Here is an 18932-nt window from a genome sequence, read left to right on the forward strand (position 1 = left end):
CACTCATATGAGCAATTCAGCCAGGGACAGGCCCCGGGTCCATGTCCCCTTGGGAAGGGAAAGTGGGGGCATTCCCGTTTCCAGTGAGTCCTGGGGATCCCCCTCCCACTGCCACTACCCCACCCCCATTCCGGCACACAGCTCCCCTCCCTTACCCTCTCCAGGTTTGGGGGATGCTGTTGGGATCATCATTCTAGCATAACCCCTGTCTGCAGCTCGCCTCATTTCCCCCACTGCTGGGCAGGCTCTGCTTGGCCCCGGAAGTGCCCTCTGCCCTCCCTGGAGCACATGGCTTGCGATTTTCCTTGAACACAGCACTTTGTGACTTTGACATAAACTTCAAACACAGCCCCCTTTCCTGTCTTCGCATCAAGGAAACAGGCTGAGTTTCAGAGAAAGGCGCTTCCAAGAGCACATCAGGCCTTCCGGGCCAGTCCCTGCCTAGCTTGGCTGCCGTGCTCCACTGGGGTGTCCAGGTGAGTGGCTGGCCTCCGGCCTTCTGCCTCTTTCTTGCCAGCACGGCCACCGCAGGGGCTTCCGGGGCAGCCAGCAGAGGGTGACTCAGATTCCCCACCCCCTCCACCCGGAGTGAGAAACCCTGGTGGGGTATGACCTCCTTACCCCTTGCCAGGGTGTATGAGTGGGTGGTTAGCCGGTGGTGGCTTCAGGCTGGGGGCTCGGGCTGCAGATAAGCCCAAGTTAGTTTCTCGGACCCCAGTTCTTCATCTAGAACCAGCTGTCTGTTGGCTTTGGGAGCAGAGACCTTGCAGGTGGCCTGTGCCTCCACACCCGTCAGCACGTCCCCAGGTAAGTCATCCCAGATGGGGCAGCACCCAGCTGCCATCTCCAGGGGTGGCCTGGGTCTGGTGAAGGAGGACAGAGTCAGGAGGACACTGTGGTACCAGAAGGGCTGTAGGACCGAGGTGGGTGACACCCAGCTGGGAAAGGAAGCAGACACGACCTGTGGCCACCCTGAGGGAAGGAGGTCTCACTCCAGCGGGCCCGCCGAGTGGTAGTGGATGCCTATATCCAGGGGCCACAGAGGTGCCTGCTCAGTCCCTAGCCTCCTGCAGGGCCCCATCAGTGCAGCAACCTTGACTTCAGGAAGCAGAGAAAACTCCAGAGAAAGCAAACGTGTGCTCTGTCCGCCAGGGCCGTGAATATGAGGGTGGCTCAACAGGGCTGTGAACTTGAACATCAAAATGCCGGATGATTCCCATGAGGGGACCCAGGACAGGCTCCAGCCATTTGTAGGGGAGCTCAGGTTAAAGGGGAAACAGAGATGTGAAGAAGGAAACAGCTCGAATCCTGCTCAACCGCTGTGTGTCCTTGGCAAGTTTCTTGGCCTCTCTGAACCTCACTTTGCCCATTTGTTAAATGCAGATGCAAATGTTGGCAACTAGTAGGTGCTTGGCTCCTGACTGTTGGGTGAGAGGTTGGGAAAGGTGTCCCAAGCAGGAAAGGGTCTTGGCAGGAAGGAACAGGGGTTCAAGTGGTGAACGGCTCAAGATGAGCTTTGTCACTCTTGTCTTAGCCACGGCAGCAAGCTCACAGTAGGTGCTTAATAAAGCTTTGCTGAGAGATTAGGGTTGGGGACTCCTGTGCTGGAAGGTCCTTGGGTGTCACCTGCGAGGGCTCTTCCCCTGCTAGTGCAGAGCTGCTTTTTCCTGTTGTCGCCTGTCCTCCAGCCTTGCCACACAGGCAGGGACGCTGGGCAGGCAGGCGGCCCGGCTGGATGGTGTTTCATGTACACCCTGGAGCCAGGAGGCCGATTTGAGGCCTGGCTCTGCCACCTACTGTGTGTGCCGTGTGACCTTGGGCAATTTCCTCCTTCTCTGTGTCTTCAGGTGCCAAGTCCACAAATCCTCTACACACAGCATTCTCTCGAGGATTAGGCGAGTGAATTTCTCTAGAGTGCCTGGCACACAATAGTGCTGTATAAGCATATTGCTAAAGTCCTAATTCTGATCACTAGCTCTGGGCGGCCTCATAGCTCCTGGAGACTCTCCTGGGGGCTGCAGCAAGCAGACCTCTCCATGCTGGCTGCTCCCCGCCGCACCCCAAAGCATAGCGTTAAGGAAGTGCTTCTTAACTGGAGCCAGTTTTGCCTCCCCCGTGCCTGCTGGGGACATTCAGTGCCATCTGGAGACATTTTTGCTTGTGACACAGGGGGTGTTACTGGTCTCTAGTAAGACAGAGGCCAGGGATGCTGCTAAACACCCTACAATGCACGGACAGCACCATGCGGTCCCCACTGTCAGGCTCTGTCCTCCTGCCTCATCCCACCTTTTCTGTCCCCTAAGTCTTTTCCCATCTCCTTTTACACAGAGCCTGGCACCCAGAGAGGGATAGCTCCTTGCAGAGGTTACACAACCCTTAGAACGCCAGCAGCAGAGGTTGAAATCGCTGGGGAGTGGTGGCAGTGGGGACTGATCTCGTGGCATTATTCAGTCAGTTGGTCAACAGATAGAGTCTGTTTGAGGCCTGAGGACCTGCTTCCAGCCCCCAACAGGCCAGCACTCTTTGCCCTGACAGTTGAAGGCAGCTCAAAGTGCAGCGACACCTGGGCCAGGCAGGCATGGGAGCCCCTGGGGACCCAGGTCAGAGCCGTGGATTGCATTCTCCTAATGGCCACGCACTAGAGTGGCTAGTGCTGGCTGCTGGTCAGAGAGACCTGAGTTCAAATCCTGACTGCCACTCACAGGCTACATGATTCTGAACATGACATTAACCTCTCTGAGCCTCAGTTTCTTTAGCTGAGGAATGGGGATAACAGTTCCCGTTTGATGGAATTGCGGTGAGGATTAGATTAAATGGATAAGGCTCAGAAGAGGTGTCGTAAAGTCTTCAGTACAGAGGCTATTGTTATTGTTGCCCGCTTGACAAATATTTGTCGGGAGGAAGCAGGGGCTATCATGAAAACAAGACAGGCATAGGCTCTGCGTTGGGGAGCTCGTGCTGGTCAGAGACGGTGGAGCAAACAGACTGATCATACGTGGCCACCAGGGCTGTGATGCGGGAGGACGGGGCCCTGGGAGAACAGAGGAGGTGCCTGACTCAGCTGGGGAGGGAGGGGGGAAATCATGGAACACTTCTGGGTGGAAGGGACAGCTGAGGGTGGCCTGGAGAAGGGTGTGGGCACTGTTCCAGGCAGAGGGAACAGCCTGTGCGAAATCTCCTCCGATTGGTCCTCTCCTCTCCCACCACTGGTTAGTGGAGGAAGCCGCTAGGTCCTCCGTTCACTATTCTCTCCTAGGGAGGCCCCCACAGCCCCTCATCCCTCATCAGGCTGCCAAATTCCAAGGACCTGCAGAGGGGTCTCCACCCACCACAGCGGGCTGCATACCTTCCCAGGTACCCCAGTATCAGTAGCCTCTGCCCACCACGAACATTTATGGGGCACCTACGATGTGCCTGGCTGGTATAGGCAGGGGAAGGAGACCATGTCCACTCTCACCGTGCTTACATTCTAGCAGGGGACAAAGATCCTGTGGCAACAAGTTGACAGTACATCATATTTTCAGTGGTGAAGAGCAGTAACGCTGGGTCAGGGATAGAGAGAGAAGGGGAGGCGATTTTAGAGAGGGAGGTCAGGGAAGACCTCTTGGAGGAGGAGGTGACATTTACACAGAGACCCGAATGAAGTGAGGGGTGTTGGGGGAAGTGTGTTCAGGCAAAGGGAACAGCCAGTGCAAAGGCCCTGAGGTTGGACCAGGCCTGATTTGTTCCAGTGCTCTGAACAAGTAACATAAGGAGGCCCGTGTGGCTGGTGGGGAGTAACTGAAGGCCAGGAGGTGATGGGGCAGATTGGGCAAGGCCGCCGTAAGAACCTGGGCTTTAACCTTGAGTGACGTGGGAGTCCTGGAGGGCTGTGAGCAGAAAAGGACGGGCCAGGACAAGGGCGGGCCAGGCCCCATGCTCAGTGCTTGGTGAGCCTTCTCTCACGGAATCCCCGCAGCCCCGCAGCGCTGGGCACCTTCACTGGCGCTGTGTTCCAGGTGGGTCTGGCGAGCATGACTCCCCGCCCAGGACCACACTTCTACTACCCAGTAGATCCATGATTCCATGATCAGATCTGATGCCCTGGTGTCAGGGGAAAGATAAGGAGCCTGTTGCCATCCAGGGCACTGTGCTAACTGCTGTCTCTGTGACTTGGAACGTAACCAAGATGGCATTTTGCATTTTGTTAGCTGACAAATGTCTGTGCTGCCTCTGTTGGTGGCCTGCGGACTGGGGAGCAGGAAGGGTGGCTTTAGGGGGGACTTGGGGTCTTGAGAGGAGGCATGGGCAGTGAGGGGCTGCACCCCCATTCCTTGGGTGGGGACACTTGATGTCTGGCTGTGGGTGGCACCTGGGGCCTCCAGACCTGCCAAGTCCAGTGGGATCATTGCCTCAGTCTTCCCTCTGGTGTCTCATGGTAGACATTTAACTGGGGCTTTGGATACTGAGTCTGTTCTGTGGAACAGCAGCACTTCCAGGCCCTGCTACTTCGGTGTGAGGATTAAACAAAGCTAAAAAGCGTCGTCCTTTCCTGGCAGGTCTTCTCAGAGCCTTTAATATGCAAATATGCTTTCCACAGCTTTTGTAAACATAGTTGATCTCTTGACCCTATTTCCTTCAAAGTATGTTTGGGGCATCCTGTGTGTCTGGAACAGGTATAATTTAACCCTGCCTGTCCCCAAAAAGGATGCTTGAAGGGTGGGATTTCAGGCAGATCCCTCTAGCCAAGGATCAAACTTTCCTCCCCTTTCCCCAGGACCTGGGCTATGAGAACGAGGCTGGGGTCCCGTGGTCTCTCTGTGGAGCTGCAAACAATGGGAAGGCCAAATGAGCATCTCTGAACTCACGAGGACCTCGCAAGCTCAAGGGGAGGATGGAGGGGGTCAGCCCAGGCAGGAGTGGGGTGGGGAAGTCTCATGGTGGGCATGTCTCTGAGGAAAGCCGTGCAGCCTGCAGGGACATGGCTCAGGACAGAAACATCTGATCCTCCAGGAGGCTGCAGACCGGCCAGGCTCCTCTGAAAGCTGTTGTTATTACTGTTGTCGTTGTTATTGGCAAAGGGACAGGGAAGTGGGGATAAAGCTGAGAATGCATGGGGAAGGCTTCTGCCTCTGGGACACCTTGGACTCAGGTCCGAGATGGCCAATCATGGCTTCTGGCCCTGGACTGGGTCTCAAGAGGCAGCCTCTCCCCACTCCTGCTTCTGCACTAATCCGCCTCCGGCTACCCAGGCTGCACCTGTGGCCACCACAGGGTGGAGCTTCTCAAACTGTGTTGTTGACAGTTTCCTGCCACAGCTTCCTGCCCCAGAGACCAGCTTCACTACCCCCACCCCTCCCCATGGTCCCTGGACGAACCCTCTCTTCGCTGCCTTGCCTTAGGTCCTGATACCCTGTGGGGAGCAGGGCTGTGAGTCTGCCAGGCAGGGCTGGCTGGCCTGGGGGAGTGGAGAGAAGTGGGGAGGGTATATCCGGTGGAGCACACTGCACGGAAGTGCATTTGAAGGAATGTTCATAGTGCAGCCTGGCTGGAGCAGAGGGAGGGCCGAGGAATTTAGTCTGATTCAATGATGTAGGCAGGAGGGAGCCACAGTAGGTTCTTGAGCAACGGAGGCCTTGGGGAAGAATCGCCTAAAAGCAACTTGCAGATCCCGGAGCTTCAGCTCATGCGGGAAACAGACTGTGGGGTTCAGCCGACCACAGTCACCGTGTGAGTTCGATCTGGATCTCAGGTTTTATTAATAGACACAGCAGGTGGAGATCAAAGGAGGTGATGGCGGCACAAACCGACCTCAGGGGAGAGATCTGGATGAGACAAGTGGGAGTGGCAGCGTGGGTAGCCACAGACGGGATGGCCCAAGTAGGGGACGGGGGTTGGAGAAGGAGAGAGAGAGCAGGAACCGTCAGAGAGGAAGGCGGCAAGCCAGGGGGTTGGCGAAGGACCCAAGAGTGTGTGTGTGGGGGTCACAGTGTCCATCACGCAGGGGACCCAGCCTGGAAGAGGGCACGAAGTTCTTGTCTGGTGCCCATCAGGTGCTGATATCTTGCTCCCTGCAGCTGGAGAGCAGCCTGGTGGAGGTGAGGGGAGCAGACTGTGAGGCCGGATGAGACAGAGGGAATCAAGGAAGTGAGGCAGGAGTGTAGACAGCTCTCTCTTTCCTATTTCAGTTAATATTTGTAGTGCCTGGTGTGTCTATACCTTCCAGCTCCCTTTCTCCCCTTTTAATTAAAAAAAAAATTAAGGTATCATTTACATACAGTAAAATTCACTCCTTTTAGTGAAAAATTCTGTGAGATTTGACACATGCATACAGCTGAGAAACTGCGATCTCAGTCAAGGTACAGGCTATTGCCCTGAATTCCCTCATACCCCTTTGCAGTCCATCCACATCCCATCACCCCTGCTCCCCACTGGGCCTGCTGCCTCTGGCAGCCACTGCGTGGCCCTGCAGTTTTTTGTTTCGTTTTGTTTTTATTCCTTTTATGTTATTTATTTATTTATGTATACAGCAGGTTCTTATTAGTTATCTATTGTATACATATTAGTGTATACATGTCAATCCCAATCTCCCAGTTCATCCCACCAGCACTGCCCCCTCCCCCGCTTTCCCCCCTTGGTGTCCATACGTTTGTTCTCTACATCTGTGTCTCAATTTTTGCCCTGCAAACTGGTTCATCTGTACCATTTTTCTAGATTCCACATATATGTGTTAATATACGGTATTTGCTTTTCTCTTTCTGACTTACTTCACTCCGTATGACAGTCTCTAGGTCCGTCCACATCTCTACAAATGACCCAATTTTTTTCCTTTTTATGGCTGAGTAATATTCCATTGCATCTTCTTTATCCATTTGTCTGTCGATGGGCATTTAGGTTGCTTCCATGACCTGGCTATTGTAAATAGTGCTGCAATGAACATTGGGGTGCATGTGTCTTTTTGAATTGTGGTTTTCTCTGGGTATACGCCCAGGAGTGGGATTGCTGGGTCATATGGTAGTTCTGTTTTTCATTTTTTAAAGGAACCTCCATACTGTTCTCCATAGTGGCTGTATCAATTTACATTCCCACCAACAGTGCAAGAGGGTTCCCTTTTCTCCACACCCTGTTCTACAGTTTTGAATGGAATCATATGGTTTGTAGCCTTCTGAGTCTGGCCCCTTTCACTTAACCTGACGCCTTTGAGATTCATTCATGTGTGTATCAGCATTTCCTTCCATTTCAGGCTGAGTAGTATCCCACTGCAGGGATATACCACACTTTATCTATTCATCTGTTGGGAAACATTTGAGTTGTTCCTACATTTTGGCAGTCGTGAATAGAGCTGCTATAAACATTCCTGTGCAGGTGTTTGTGTGAACGTAAGTTTCCATTTCTCTAGGATGAATACCTAGGAGCCCTTCTGACTCTTTTAAAACACTCTTCTGGGATTGTGACCTGCATCTCCAGGTCCCCGATTAATCACCTGCCTGTAACTATCGGGACATCCAAGACCCCCACAGCCCTGGCTCTCCCAACCCCAGCGTTAGACGCTATCTGGTTAGAACGCAGATTCCGGCCCCTCCTCCAGCTGCGCCGATTCAGACCTCACCCGATTCCCGCTCTAGTATCTTCCTCTTGGCTCCAGTGCCCATCCTTGCATGTTCCTGAACGCCCAGGGAAAGGCAGCCTTTCTCAATCCACAAAAGCTTGCTTTGCACCCCCTGCTTACAATTGCTTAAGTAAGAAGGGTGCCCAAGGAGCCTTCCTTGAATGCAAAACTATGCCTGGGTGGCCTTAAGTGGGCCCATCTCAGTAGAGAAACGACCAGAAACTGTTAAGGGGAAATAATTTTTTTCAACATTATCTAAAAACTTACAAATACACAGAAAACAGGAACAATTAGTTGTACAAATTATCCACCCCCTCGATTCTACAATGGACATTTTGCTATATTTGCTTTATCACATACGGTTAATCCTCATTAGTATTGGATTCCATATCTGCCAGTTCGCCTACTTGCTAAAATTTCTTTGTAACCACCAAAACCAGTGCTCGCTGCGCTTTCACGGTCATTGGAGGGCGTGTGCAGAGTGGTGTGAAATTTGAGTCAACCGATGTGCTGGTTCTTTGAGGTTGAGCAAGGGGATGCTTTGCCTTCTCGATTCAGCTCATACTGTAAATAAGTCTCTTTCTCACAGTCTATTTAGTGTCACATTTTTGTGCTTTACGTCGGTGATTTCACTGTTTAAATGGCCCCCAAGGACAGTGCTGAGGTGCTGTCTAGTGTTCCTAAGTGCAAGAAGGCTGGGCTGTGCCTCACAGAAAAAGTATGTGTTGGGTAAGCTTACAGTTACGGGGCTGCTGGTCAAGAGCTCAATGTTAATGAATCAACAATATAATTATGTAAGTTGTCTTTAAACAGAAGTACATAAAACAAGGTTATGTACTGATCGGTTGATGAAAATATTGTGACCAGAGGCTTCAAGGAACCTGACACTGGATTTCTTCTAGAAGCAATGGCTCAGTACTTCCTAATCCAATACTTTATAGAAATATTGCGAATAGCAAGACTCACCTTTATCAATCTGCTTATCCATCCATCCATCAACATTATTTTTTGGATGCCTTTCAAAGTAAATTACAGTCATCACTACCCATCACACCTAGATATTTCTGCACGCAGATCACTGACCAGGGTTCAATATTTTATGGTTCCTTTTTTACTGAGGGGCCCAAATACAATAAAATGAACAACTCAAGTTGGTACATTTTCTGAATTTTTTTTTCGTTTTCACATTAATTTAATTTTACGTTCTCTCTGAATTTTGAGCAATTCAGACACCTGTGTAACACAACGCTTCTAGGGTGATGGACATCACCATCACCCTAGAAAGTTGAAGGTGGATAATTTCAGGTTAGATATCTTCCTCACCAGGTATCTATTTATCTATATGTCCTTACTTCCTCCTCCCCATATAGGGTCATACTTTCCAAACCTCATTTTGTTTAATGACTGTATCGCAGTTCACATTGGAGTTAAATCCTAATGTATTTAACCAATCCCCTATTAACGGGTATTCAGATTAGCTTATGCTTTCTAGACACTCGTTCATGAAGGCAGAGGGGGCAGGGCTAAGGGGAATTTCTAAGGTTACTGGGAAAGGGTCAGAGGAAAGAGTCGGGAAGGCTAATGGAGTCAAGGTCCTTTGATGAGCAAAGTTGTTCCAGCTTCCGGGCCCTGGCACTTGCTGTTCCTTCTGCCTGATGTGCTCCCCTCCATGCTTTTTGAGAAGTGGGCTCCTCCTTTTCCTCCGGATCTCAGCTCAAATGCTACCTCCCCAAAGAATGTGACCATCCCAGCTACAGTGGCTTCTTCCCTCTTGATCTCACTCTATTTATTTCCTTTAGAACACTGACCTCAATCTGTAATTATTTTTGTCTCTCCTTGTTTATTGCATCCCCTCTCCCTCAGACTGTTATCTTCAGGAGGGCAGGGATCATGTCTCTTATTCACCCATATCTCCATCCTGAAACACAGTAAGAATTCAACACGTGTTTGGGAGGTGGATGAAGGTTCCAGGTGCTGTTGTGTCGTGGCCAGTGGGGCGCTCCGTACTAGGTCTGAAAAGTCAAAGGCTGGTTTGGGACTCCCCAGTCTGAGTCCCGTAGGCTGGGCCCCCTTTCCAAGTCGACTCCGGCACAAATCAGGCTCTGCACGATCGGCACGCTCAGGTGTGCCGCACGGATGCCCTTTAATGCGGGCTCTCTCCTACTATCTCTGGGTACAATGGACGGGTTCAGGAAGGGAAACCGAGGCCCTGACGTGCCCCCAATCCCGCTCTGAACTCACAGAGTCTGAAGAGGCGCAGGGGCCCGTACCCTGCTCAGGGCAGCGGCGGCGATGCCGGACCCCGCGGCGCACCTGCCCTTCTTCTACGGCAGCATCTCGCGCGCCGAGGCCGAGGAGCACCTGAAGCTGGCGGGCATGGCCGACGGGCTCTTCCTGCTGCGCCACTGCCTGCGCTCTCTGGGCGGCTATGTGCTCTCGCTCGTGCACGACGTGCGCTTCCACCACTTCCCCATCGAGCGCCAGCTCAACGGCACCTACGCTATTGCGGGCGGAAAAGCGCACTGCGGCCCCGCTGAGCTCTGCGAGTTCTATTCGCGCGACCCAGACGGGCTGCCCTGCAACCTGCGCAAGCCGTGCAACCGGCCGTCGGGGCTCGAGCCGCAGCCCGGGGTCTTCGACAGCCTACGAGATGCCATGGTGCGCGACTACGTGCGCCAGACTTGGAAACTAGAGGTGAGAGCGCGGGGCCGAAGGGGCGGGTCTTGGGAGGGCGTGGCCGGAGGGGCGGGCCTTGGGAAGGCGGGGCCGGGAAGGGCGGGCCCTTGGGGCCGAGGGAGCAATGGAACTGGGGGAGAGTGGTGGTCTTCGCTAGCCTGTATTATGCTGTGCTGCGCCCGTTTTAGATGCTGGAGGGTTGGGGCCTGACTGGGGGCGGGCCTGGGAGGAGGCCTCGGAGGCAGGGGCCTGAGCGATGCCATGGTGCTTGTCAGAGGCAGATGGCAAAGTGGAGGTCGGGGTAGGTGGAGGTCACGCTGAGTCCGGAGGAGGCGAGGCTTGGGCTGGGAGAGGGGCCTGAGAGGATGGTGGGGGCGGTGCTCTGGGGTAGGTTGGCCGGCAGGGGCGGTGGGTTGTGGTCTTCGACAACATGCAGTGCACCATGGGGCGCGATTACCAGTGTCAGATCTTCAAGCTGGAGGGGAGCTTGGGGCCGGCTAGAAGGCGGGGCCTGGGCCGTGGCCCTGGATGGGCAGGGCCTGGATGGCTTGGGGCGGGACCATAGAGATGAGGGGGCTTGGCTTTCATTAACAGCCTAAATGACTCACCCCCTAGGTGCGCCTGGGTGGGTGGGCTGTCTCATGTGAAAGAGACAATTGGGAGGGTCCAGGAGATGGAAGAGGTGTCCTGTGGCCGCCTACTTGGAGACACAAGTCTTCTCCACCCTCCCGTTCTTCCCTAGGGCGAGGCCCTGGAGCAGGCCATCATCAGCCAGGCCCCTCAGGTGGAGAAGCTCATTGCCACGACGGCTCACGAGCGGATGCCCTGGTACCACAAAAGCCTGACGCGCGAGGAGGCGGAGCGCAAACTCTACTCAGGCTCACAGACGGACGGCAAGTTCCTGTATGTGGGGCTTAGAGCCTGGGGCTGTGGGGTGGTGAGGCTGGGGCAGACCTCAGTGTGCAGGTGGGCGGGGAGGGGTGTGCCTGCGCTCACAAGTGTGAGTGGGTAGTGCTTTTCTGAATGTGCGCAGGGACGTGATATGCGAAAGGGGCAGCAGTGGTGAGGACTTCAGAGTTGGGCGGCTTGGGTTGGAATCCAGCGTCTGCTACTTACCATCTGGGAACGCTGGGCAGCAATCGGAGCTGCCTACTTGGATTTCCTCTCCTGCATTCACCAAATATTTGTTGAACAGTTACCACATGCACTGTTTCGGGCATTGAGGACGTGGCAGTGCACAGGACAGACACAAATCCCCGTCCTTGTGGAGCAGGTAGACAAAGAAGGATGAATCGCTAAAACATAGAGTATGTCAGATGGTGGCAAGTGCTATATATGGAGCTGGGGAGGGGGGCTCCAAGTTGAGCTTAGGTGGCCAGAAAAGGCCTCTCCGATCGGGTGGCTTCTGCGTAAAGAACCGAAGGAGGTGAGAAGTGGGCTGTGAGCTCTCTGGGAGAAGGTGTTCCTGGCAAGAACACAGACCAGGAGGAGGTTCTTGGCATGTTCCAGAATCAGCAAGGAGGCCAGTGTGCTTGGAGCTTAGTAAGTGAGGACTGGAGTGGGAGGGGGAGAAGGCAGGGAGGTGACTTTGGCTTTGACCCTGAGTGAGGTAGGAGCGCTGGGAGAGCGTTGAAGCAACTTCCTCTAACCGCACAGTGGATGATGGTAGTACCTACCCAAGGGTCTCTTATGGGATCGCAGGAATTAATATGTGTAAAGCAATAGTATAGTATCTGGCATATACTAAAAATGCACTAAGGGTTATTTCAAGTGGGTGAATGTGCGTATCTCTGCCTGAGCATGAGCCACAGCTGAACCACGTGGCTGTTCGTGAGTTTGTTATTATGAAAGAGTCTGTCTAAAGCCCCCTGCTGGGGCTGCTGCTTTCCGGTCTGGACATGGGTTCGTTGTATAGCAGATGTTATCCAGATGTCAGCTGAGGCCACTCAGGCCTTGAGATATGGAGAAACTTGGTGCCTGTCTCTTTCCTGTGACCTCAGGAAGTCTAGCATCCTCCCCTTGAGATGTTAATTCTCAAGGGTCTCTGTTCTCATGGTTGCTTCTTGGCCTGAGATCCTGCCTGGCTGAATCCTTGCTCTCACCCACCTCCCTGCTGGGCTGTTCCCTCTCCTGGGGCCATCCCACTTGGAGGAACTGACCCCTTTCCCTTGATTTCCCCCACCCATGTGAGGTTTGAGCATGTGTACCAGATTACCTGCAGGTCTCCCACAAGATGCAGGTCCCTCTACAAGACTCTACTGTCAGCTGATAAAATAATTTTTTTTCACCCTGCCTAACAGATTTAGGCTATAAATTTAGGCTGTAATTGCATGTTACAGATAATACTCAGCTGCAAGGACGGCTTGTGAACAAATTAAGATAGGTCTGTTTTCTCTAAGAGGGAAACTCAAATTTGCATTTGTATCAGTTAGCTTTTGCTGTGTAACAAGCTGTCCTAAGACTTACTGACTCAAAACAACAGTTTATTACTTTTCATGATTCTGTGAGTCAGCTGAGTAGTCCTTCTCCTTTAGGTCAGCTGGGCTGGGACTGAATAGGTTGGGATGACCATGGCTCTGGCTATTGGCTCAGTGTCACCTGGGCGATAGGGATGAGTAGGCTGCAGTGCTGTCATCATCGAGCAGGCTAGCCTGGACTTGTTCACATGGTGGTGGTTGCAGAGTTCCCAAGAACAGTCAGAGAAGGCAAGTTACAATACACAAGCACTTTTCAAGCCTCTGCTTGTGTAATGTAACTGATGTCCTCTTGGCCAAAGCAAGCCACTTGGCTCAGACCAGAGTCACTGTGGGGAAGGGACTACCCAAGGGAGAATAATTGAGGCAGCCAGTTTTGCAAACAGTCTATCAGAGGATTAGAACAAGGAGGCCATAATGAGGGTGATGGGCGTCAAACATGGGCATTTGGGGCATCTTTCCTTTTGGACTATGAACTGGAAGGCAGAGCCTGCATCTGGTCCTTCTAGAGGGCTCCACCTTCTAGTACCTAGTGATGGCCGGTACTTGTCCAGATGCTTGTCACCTGCTTCATCAGGATGCTACATGCTCCCCCCCTCAAGCGTGATGCTCACTAAGACCTTCTCGGCCATTGGTCACACATCTCCCCACGTTCACATCTCACTTGCTCTTGCACAAGTTACCCCAGGTACCTGAGTGTCCAGGGGCTCTCTCCAAGCCGGACACAACAAAGGGGGGTTCTCCACCTTTCCTGTTGGTGCAGCCAATTCTTTCTCCTTGTAGCTGCTTTCTCCTTTGTAACATGTAATTTCATTTTTCTTTCTTTTTACAATCTAGGTTCCCTTCTCTGGTTTCATCTCATGTCCCCAGTTCAGCCTTTCATCACCTCACAGTCTTTACCTCTCTTTTGTCTCGGTTTTTCTTTCTTTTTCTTTCCTCCCCACCCCTCCCTTCCCCATCTCTCCTTCCTACCTCACACAAACACACGTATTCATAGAGATAATGATTCCACCATTCCAATGGTTTAAAACTTTCTCCCAGATTCCCTAAGGCCCCCGACAATATCAAAAGATTCTGGGGGGAAGGGGTGGAAGAAGTGAGTAGAGGGTGGAGCAGGGGGGGATTCTGAGCCCCATCCCAACTCAGCTTCTTTTTAAAAAATTAATTAATTTTTGGCTGTGCTGGGTCTTCATTGCTGCGTGCGGGCTTTCTCTAGTTGTGGTGAGCAGGGGCTACTCTTCCTTGTGGTGCACGGGCTTCTCATTGTGGTGGCTTCTCTGGTTGTGGAGCATGGGCTCTAGGTGCGTGGGCTTCAGTAGTTGTGGCACGCAGGCTCCAGTAGTTGTGGCTTGGGGGCTCTATAGCGCAGGCTCAGGAGTTGTGGAGCACGGGCTTAGTTGCTCTGCGGCATGTGGGATCTTCCCAGACCAGGGCTCGAACCTGTGTCCCCTGCATTGGCAAGAGGATTCTTAATCACTGCGCCACCAGGGAAGTCCCCCCAGCTCAGCTTTGACATGTTTCATATCTTAAGTTTCTATGGAAGATGTTGCTTGACAAACAATTCCACTGCCCAAAGGAAAAGTTTGCAAACTTTCTCCATTAACACAACAGAGTTTATAACAGGCTTGGAGTTAACCAGTCTGTTGGGATAAGAGGAATCTCTGGAGAACCAGGGCCAGCGGCTGTAGGTGCTTTGGGTATCGAGGTGGCTTGAAGTCTCAGAGGTGGGTAGGACCAGCATTGGCCACAGCAGGCTGAGACTGAGGGAGCTAGGATCTGGGTACAGTATAGAGACTGGGGCTGATGCTGGGGTTCAGAAGCAGTTGGAGCAGTGACATTATGAGGGACAGTGGCTCATGCAGGGAAATGTCAAGAGACCAGAAGCCACCACCATGAACCAGACTCCTGGAAAATTAGGCAGGGCATGCTTCTGACGGAAGCACTGTAGATTTTTCTTGTGGTTCCTGTTGTCAATAACTGCTTTCTCTGTATGTGGGTAGCTAGGGGCTGAAGGTCAAAGCTGTAGGCGCAGAACCTCTCATGAGGCAGGGGTGAAGGAACATCCCTGATGCATCACGATGCTTGGGACAAGCCCAGGACCGGTCTGGTTCTGTGGTAAGGGTGTGGGTGTGATAGAAAGACACACCACTGTGGCCTGGAATGCTTACCAGTGACCACCGTTCAGAGCTGCTGATGAATGGTTGGAATTATACCTAATGCTGTTTGCTGTCAAAGCTCGCTTCCTTTCTGCATAATTGCAGCATCTGTGGGACTGGTTGATTCAACTTGGAAAGACACTTGAACCCTGGAAAGGGCCTTCAAGAACATATTGTTAATTGTTTCCTAATGGATCACTGACCCCTTTGGGAATTTTAGTGAAGCTGAACCCTTCTCACAATCCCCAAAACATATTTACCCCAAAGATTATGCCTACAGTTATATGAGATCATGGTTGATCCTGAACCTCATCTTTGGAGCCCTAAAGTCTGGGTTAGTTCTGTTTTTTCATTTTACATGTGAGGAAACTGAGGCACACGGAGAAGAAGCAACTTGCTGTGGCTGGGCTGGGTGTCAGTCCCATGTAGCAATTAATTGGAGAGTCAGAAATGGATTGGCATCCTGGCTCTACCCCTAATCAACTGTGCAGTTTAAGCAAGAGGTGTAGTGTTCTTGAGCCTCAGCTTCCTCCTCTGCAAAATGTGGATAATAATAGGACAAGGTAGGTATCTTGTGGAGGATGCTGCGAAGATTAAATGACAAATGTGTGAAGAATTTAGAACGAGCATCTTAATAAATGGTAGCTCTTATTTTTTTCACTGTTGTCAGGTTCTATATATTATTTTTAAAGTGGAGGGAATTCCCTGGCAGTCCAGTGGTTAGGACTGCATGCTTCCATTGCAGGGGTCACAGGTTTAATCCCTGGTTGGGGAATTAAGATCCCACAAGTCTCATGGCATAGCCAAAAAAAAAAAAAAAAAAGTGGAGATACAAGTTGATTTCTTAGCCTGTACCTCTAGTTTAAGTTCAGGCTTGAACTACAAGGATGAAGAACTGCCACCACCTGGTGGTTTTTTTGGTAAATAAAGTAGAATTTGTGACACTGAAATATATATGGTGACCACACCAGTATAGTAGTCTTTGCCTACGTGGGATTGGTGGCTGCTCTTTTGTGAACTCACATGTCTCTTTCCAAAGACAGTGTATCAGTTAGCCTTTGCTGTGTAACAAACCACCCTAAACTGTTGTAGCTTAAAATAACATTCATTTATTCAGCCTTGATTCAATGGGTTGGCTATTTGGGCTTAGTTCAGCTGGGTGGTTATTCAGCTGGTTTCTTTTGAGCTCAGTTGTGTGGCCGCAGTCAGCTGAAGGATTGACTGGGCCTTGATGGTCTGGGATGGCCTCACTCACATGTCTGGCAGATGGCAGCCTGGGATGCCTTGATTCTCCTTCATATGGCTTCTCCAGCAGGCTAGTGTGGACTCACTTCCATGGTCGTTGCAGGGCTGCCAGGAGAAGCGAGAAAGGGCAGGCAAACCCCAGTGTCAACCACTTTTCCAGCCTCTCCTTGTGTCCTGTTTGCTAATGTCTTATTGACCAAAGCAAGTCACATGTTCAATCCCTGATTCAGGAGATACAGAACTAGATTCCACTTATTGATGGGAAGGAAGGTCTAATATTGTGCTGTTTTTTTTCGATATTCCACACACGTTTGCTGATGAGTGGCTGAGCATTGAGTTCTTTTATTTTTTTGAATTTTCTTTTATTTATTTTTTATACAGCAGGTTCTTATTAGTTATCTATTTTATACATATTAGTGTATACATGTCAATCCCAATCTCCCAGTTCATCCCACCCCCTCCCCCACTTTCCCCCCTTGGTGTCCATACATTTGTTCTCTACATCTGTGTCTCTATTTCTGCCTTGCAAACCGGTTCATCTGTACCATTTTTCTAGGTTCCACATATATGTGTTAATATACGATATTTGTTCTTCTCTTTCTGACTTACTTCACTCTGTATGACAGTCTCTGGGTCCATCCACGTCTCTATAAATGACCCAAGTTCGTTCTTTTTTATGGCTGAGTAATATTCGACTGTATATATGTACCACATCTTCTTTATGCATTTGTTTGTCAATGGGCATTTAGGTTGCTTCCATGACCTGGCTATTGTAAATAGTGCTGCAATGAACATTGGGGTGCATGTGTCTTTTTGAATTATGGTTTTCTCTGGGTATATGCCCAGTAGTGGGATTGCTGGGTCATATGGTAATTCTATTTTTAGTTTTTTAAGGACCCTCCATACTGTTCTCCATAGTGGCTGTATCAGTTTACATTCCCACCAACAGTGCGAGAGGGTTCCCTTTTCTCCACACCCTCTCCAGCATTTGTTGTTTGTAACTTTTCTGATGATGCCCATTCTAACTGGTGTGAGGTGTTACCTCATTGTAGTTTGATTTGCATTTCTCTAATGATTAGTGATGTTGAGCAGCTTTTCATGTGCTTTTTGGCCATCCGTATATCTTCTTTGGAGAAGTGTCTATTTAGGTCTTCTGACCATTTTTTGATTGGGTTGTTTGTTTTTTAATATTGAGCTGCATGAGCTGTTTATATATTTTGGAGATTAATCCTTTGCTATTGATTCGTTTGCAAATATTTTCTCCCATTCTGAGGGTTGTCTTTTCATCTTGTTTGTAGTTTCCTTTGACTTGAAAAAGCTTTTAAGCTTCATTAGGTCCCATTTGTTTATTTTTGTTTTTATTTCTATTACTCTAGGAGGTGGATCAAAAAAAATCTTGCTGTGATTTATGTCAAAGAGCGTTCTTCCTGTTTTCCTCTAAGAGTTGTATAGTGTCCAGTCTTACATTTAGGTCTCCAATCCATTTTGAGTTTATTTTTGTGTATGGTGTTAGGGAGTGTTCTAATTTCATTCTTTTCCATGTAGCTGTCCAGTTTTCCCAGCACCACTTATTGAAGAGACTGTCTTTTTGCCATTGTATATCCTTGCCTCCTTTGTCATAGACTAGTTGACCATAGGTGCGTGGGTTTATCTCTGGGCTTTCTATCCTGTTCCATTGATCGATATTTCCAGTTTTGTGCCAGTACCATATTGTCTTGATTACTGTAGCTTTGTAATATAGTCGGAAGTCAGGGAGTCTGATTCCTCCAGCTCCATTTTTTTCCCCTCAAGGCTGCTTTGGCTATTCGGGGTCTTTTGTGTCTCCATACAAATTTTAATATTTTTTATTCTAGTTCTGTAAAAAATGCCACTGGGAATTTGATAGGGATTGCATTGAATCTGTAGATTGCTTTGGGTAGTATAGTCATTTTCACAATATTGATTCTTCCAATCCAAGAACATGGTATATCTCTCCATCTGTTTGTGTCATCTTTGATTTCTTTCATCAGTGTCTTATAGTTTTCTGAGTACAGGTCTTTAACCTCCTTAGGTAGGTTTATTCCTAGGTATTTTATTCTTTTTGTTGCAATGATGAATGCGATTGTTCCCTTAATTTCTCTTTCTGATCTTTCGTTGTTAGTGTATAGGAATGCAAGTGATTTCTGTGCATTAATTTTGTATCCTGCAGCCTTAGCAAATTCATTGTTTAGCTCTAGTAGTTTGCTGGTGGCACCTTTAGGATTCTCTATGTATAGTATCATGTCATCTGCAAACAGTGACAGTTTTACTTCTTCTTTTCCAATTTGTATTCCTTTTATTTCTTTTTCTTCTCTGATTACTGTGGCTAGGACTTCCAAAACTATGTTGAATAATAGCAGTGAGAGTGGACATCCTTGCCTTGTTCCTGATCTTAGAGGAAATGCTTTCAGTTTTTCACCATTGAGAATGATGTTTGCTGTGGGTTTGTCATATATGGCCTTCATTATGTTGAGGTAGGTTACCTCTGTGCCCACTTTCTGGAGAGTTTTTATCATAAATGGGAGTTGAATTTTGTCAAAAGCTTTTTCTGCATCTATTGAGATGATCATATGGTTTTTATCCTTCAGTTGGTTAATATGGTCTATCACATTGATTGATTTGCATATATTGAAGAATCCTTGCATCCCTGGGATAAATCCCACTTGATCATGGTATATGATTTTTTTAATGTGTTTTTGCATTCTGTTTGCTAGTATTTTGTTCAGGATTTTTGTATCTGTATTCATCAGTGATATTGGTCTTTAATTTTCTTTT

At 49.8% G+C, this 18932-nt stretch overlaps 1 protein-coding gene across 3 annotated transcripts in view; it reads left to right on the plus strand.

The window, feature by feature from the left end:
* The first annotated feature begins 340 nt into the window (after window positions 1-340).
* Window positions 341-18932, plus strand: part of LOC116764531 (tyrosine-protein kinase ZAP-70) — a 30282-nt gene continuing 11690 nt past the window's right edge. Inside the window, exons 1-4 of one of the 3 annotated variants that reach the window (XM_032653216.1) lie at window positions 351-476; window positions 704-807; window positions 9832-10282; window positions 11007-11167. In XM_032653216.1, the coding sequence (XP_032509107.1) occupies window positions 9881-10282; window positions 11007-11167 (563 nt within the window). In that variant the 5' untranslated portion in view covers window positions 351-476; window positions 704-807; window positions 9832-9880. Of the gene's footprint in view, window positions 477-703; window positions 808-9831; window positions 10283-11006; window positions 11168-18932 lie in introns of all 3 variants that reach the window. The other 2 variants (XM_032653217.1, XM_032653218.1) reach the window with 2 other exon arrangements.

The sequence above is a fragment of the Phocoena sinus genome, chromosome 13 (assembly GCF_008692025.1).
Source record: "Phocoena sinus isolate mPhoSin1 chromosome 13, mPhoSin1.pri, whole genome shotgun sequence".
Lineage (NCBI taxonomy): Eukaryota > Metazoa > Chordata > Mammalia > Artiodactyla > Phocoenidae > Phocoena > Phocoena sinus.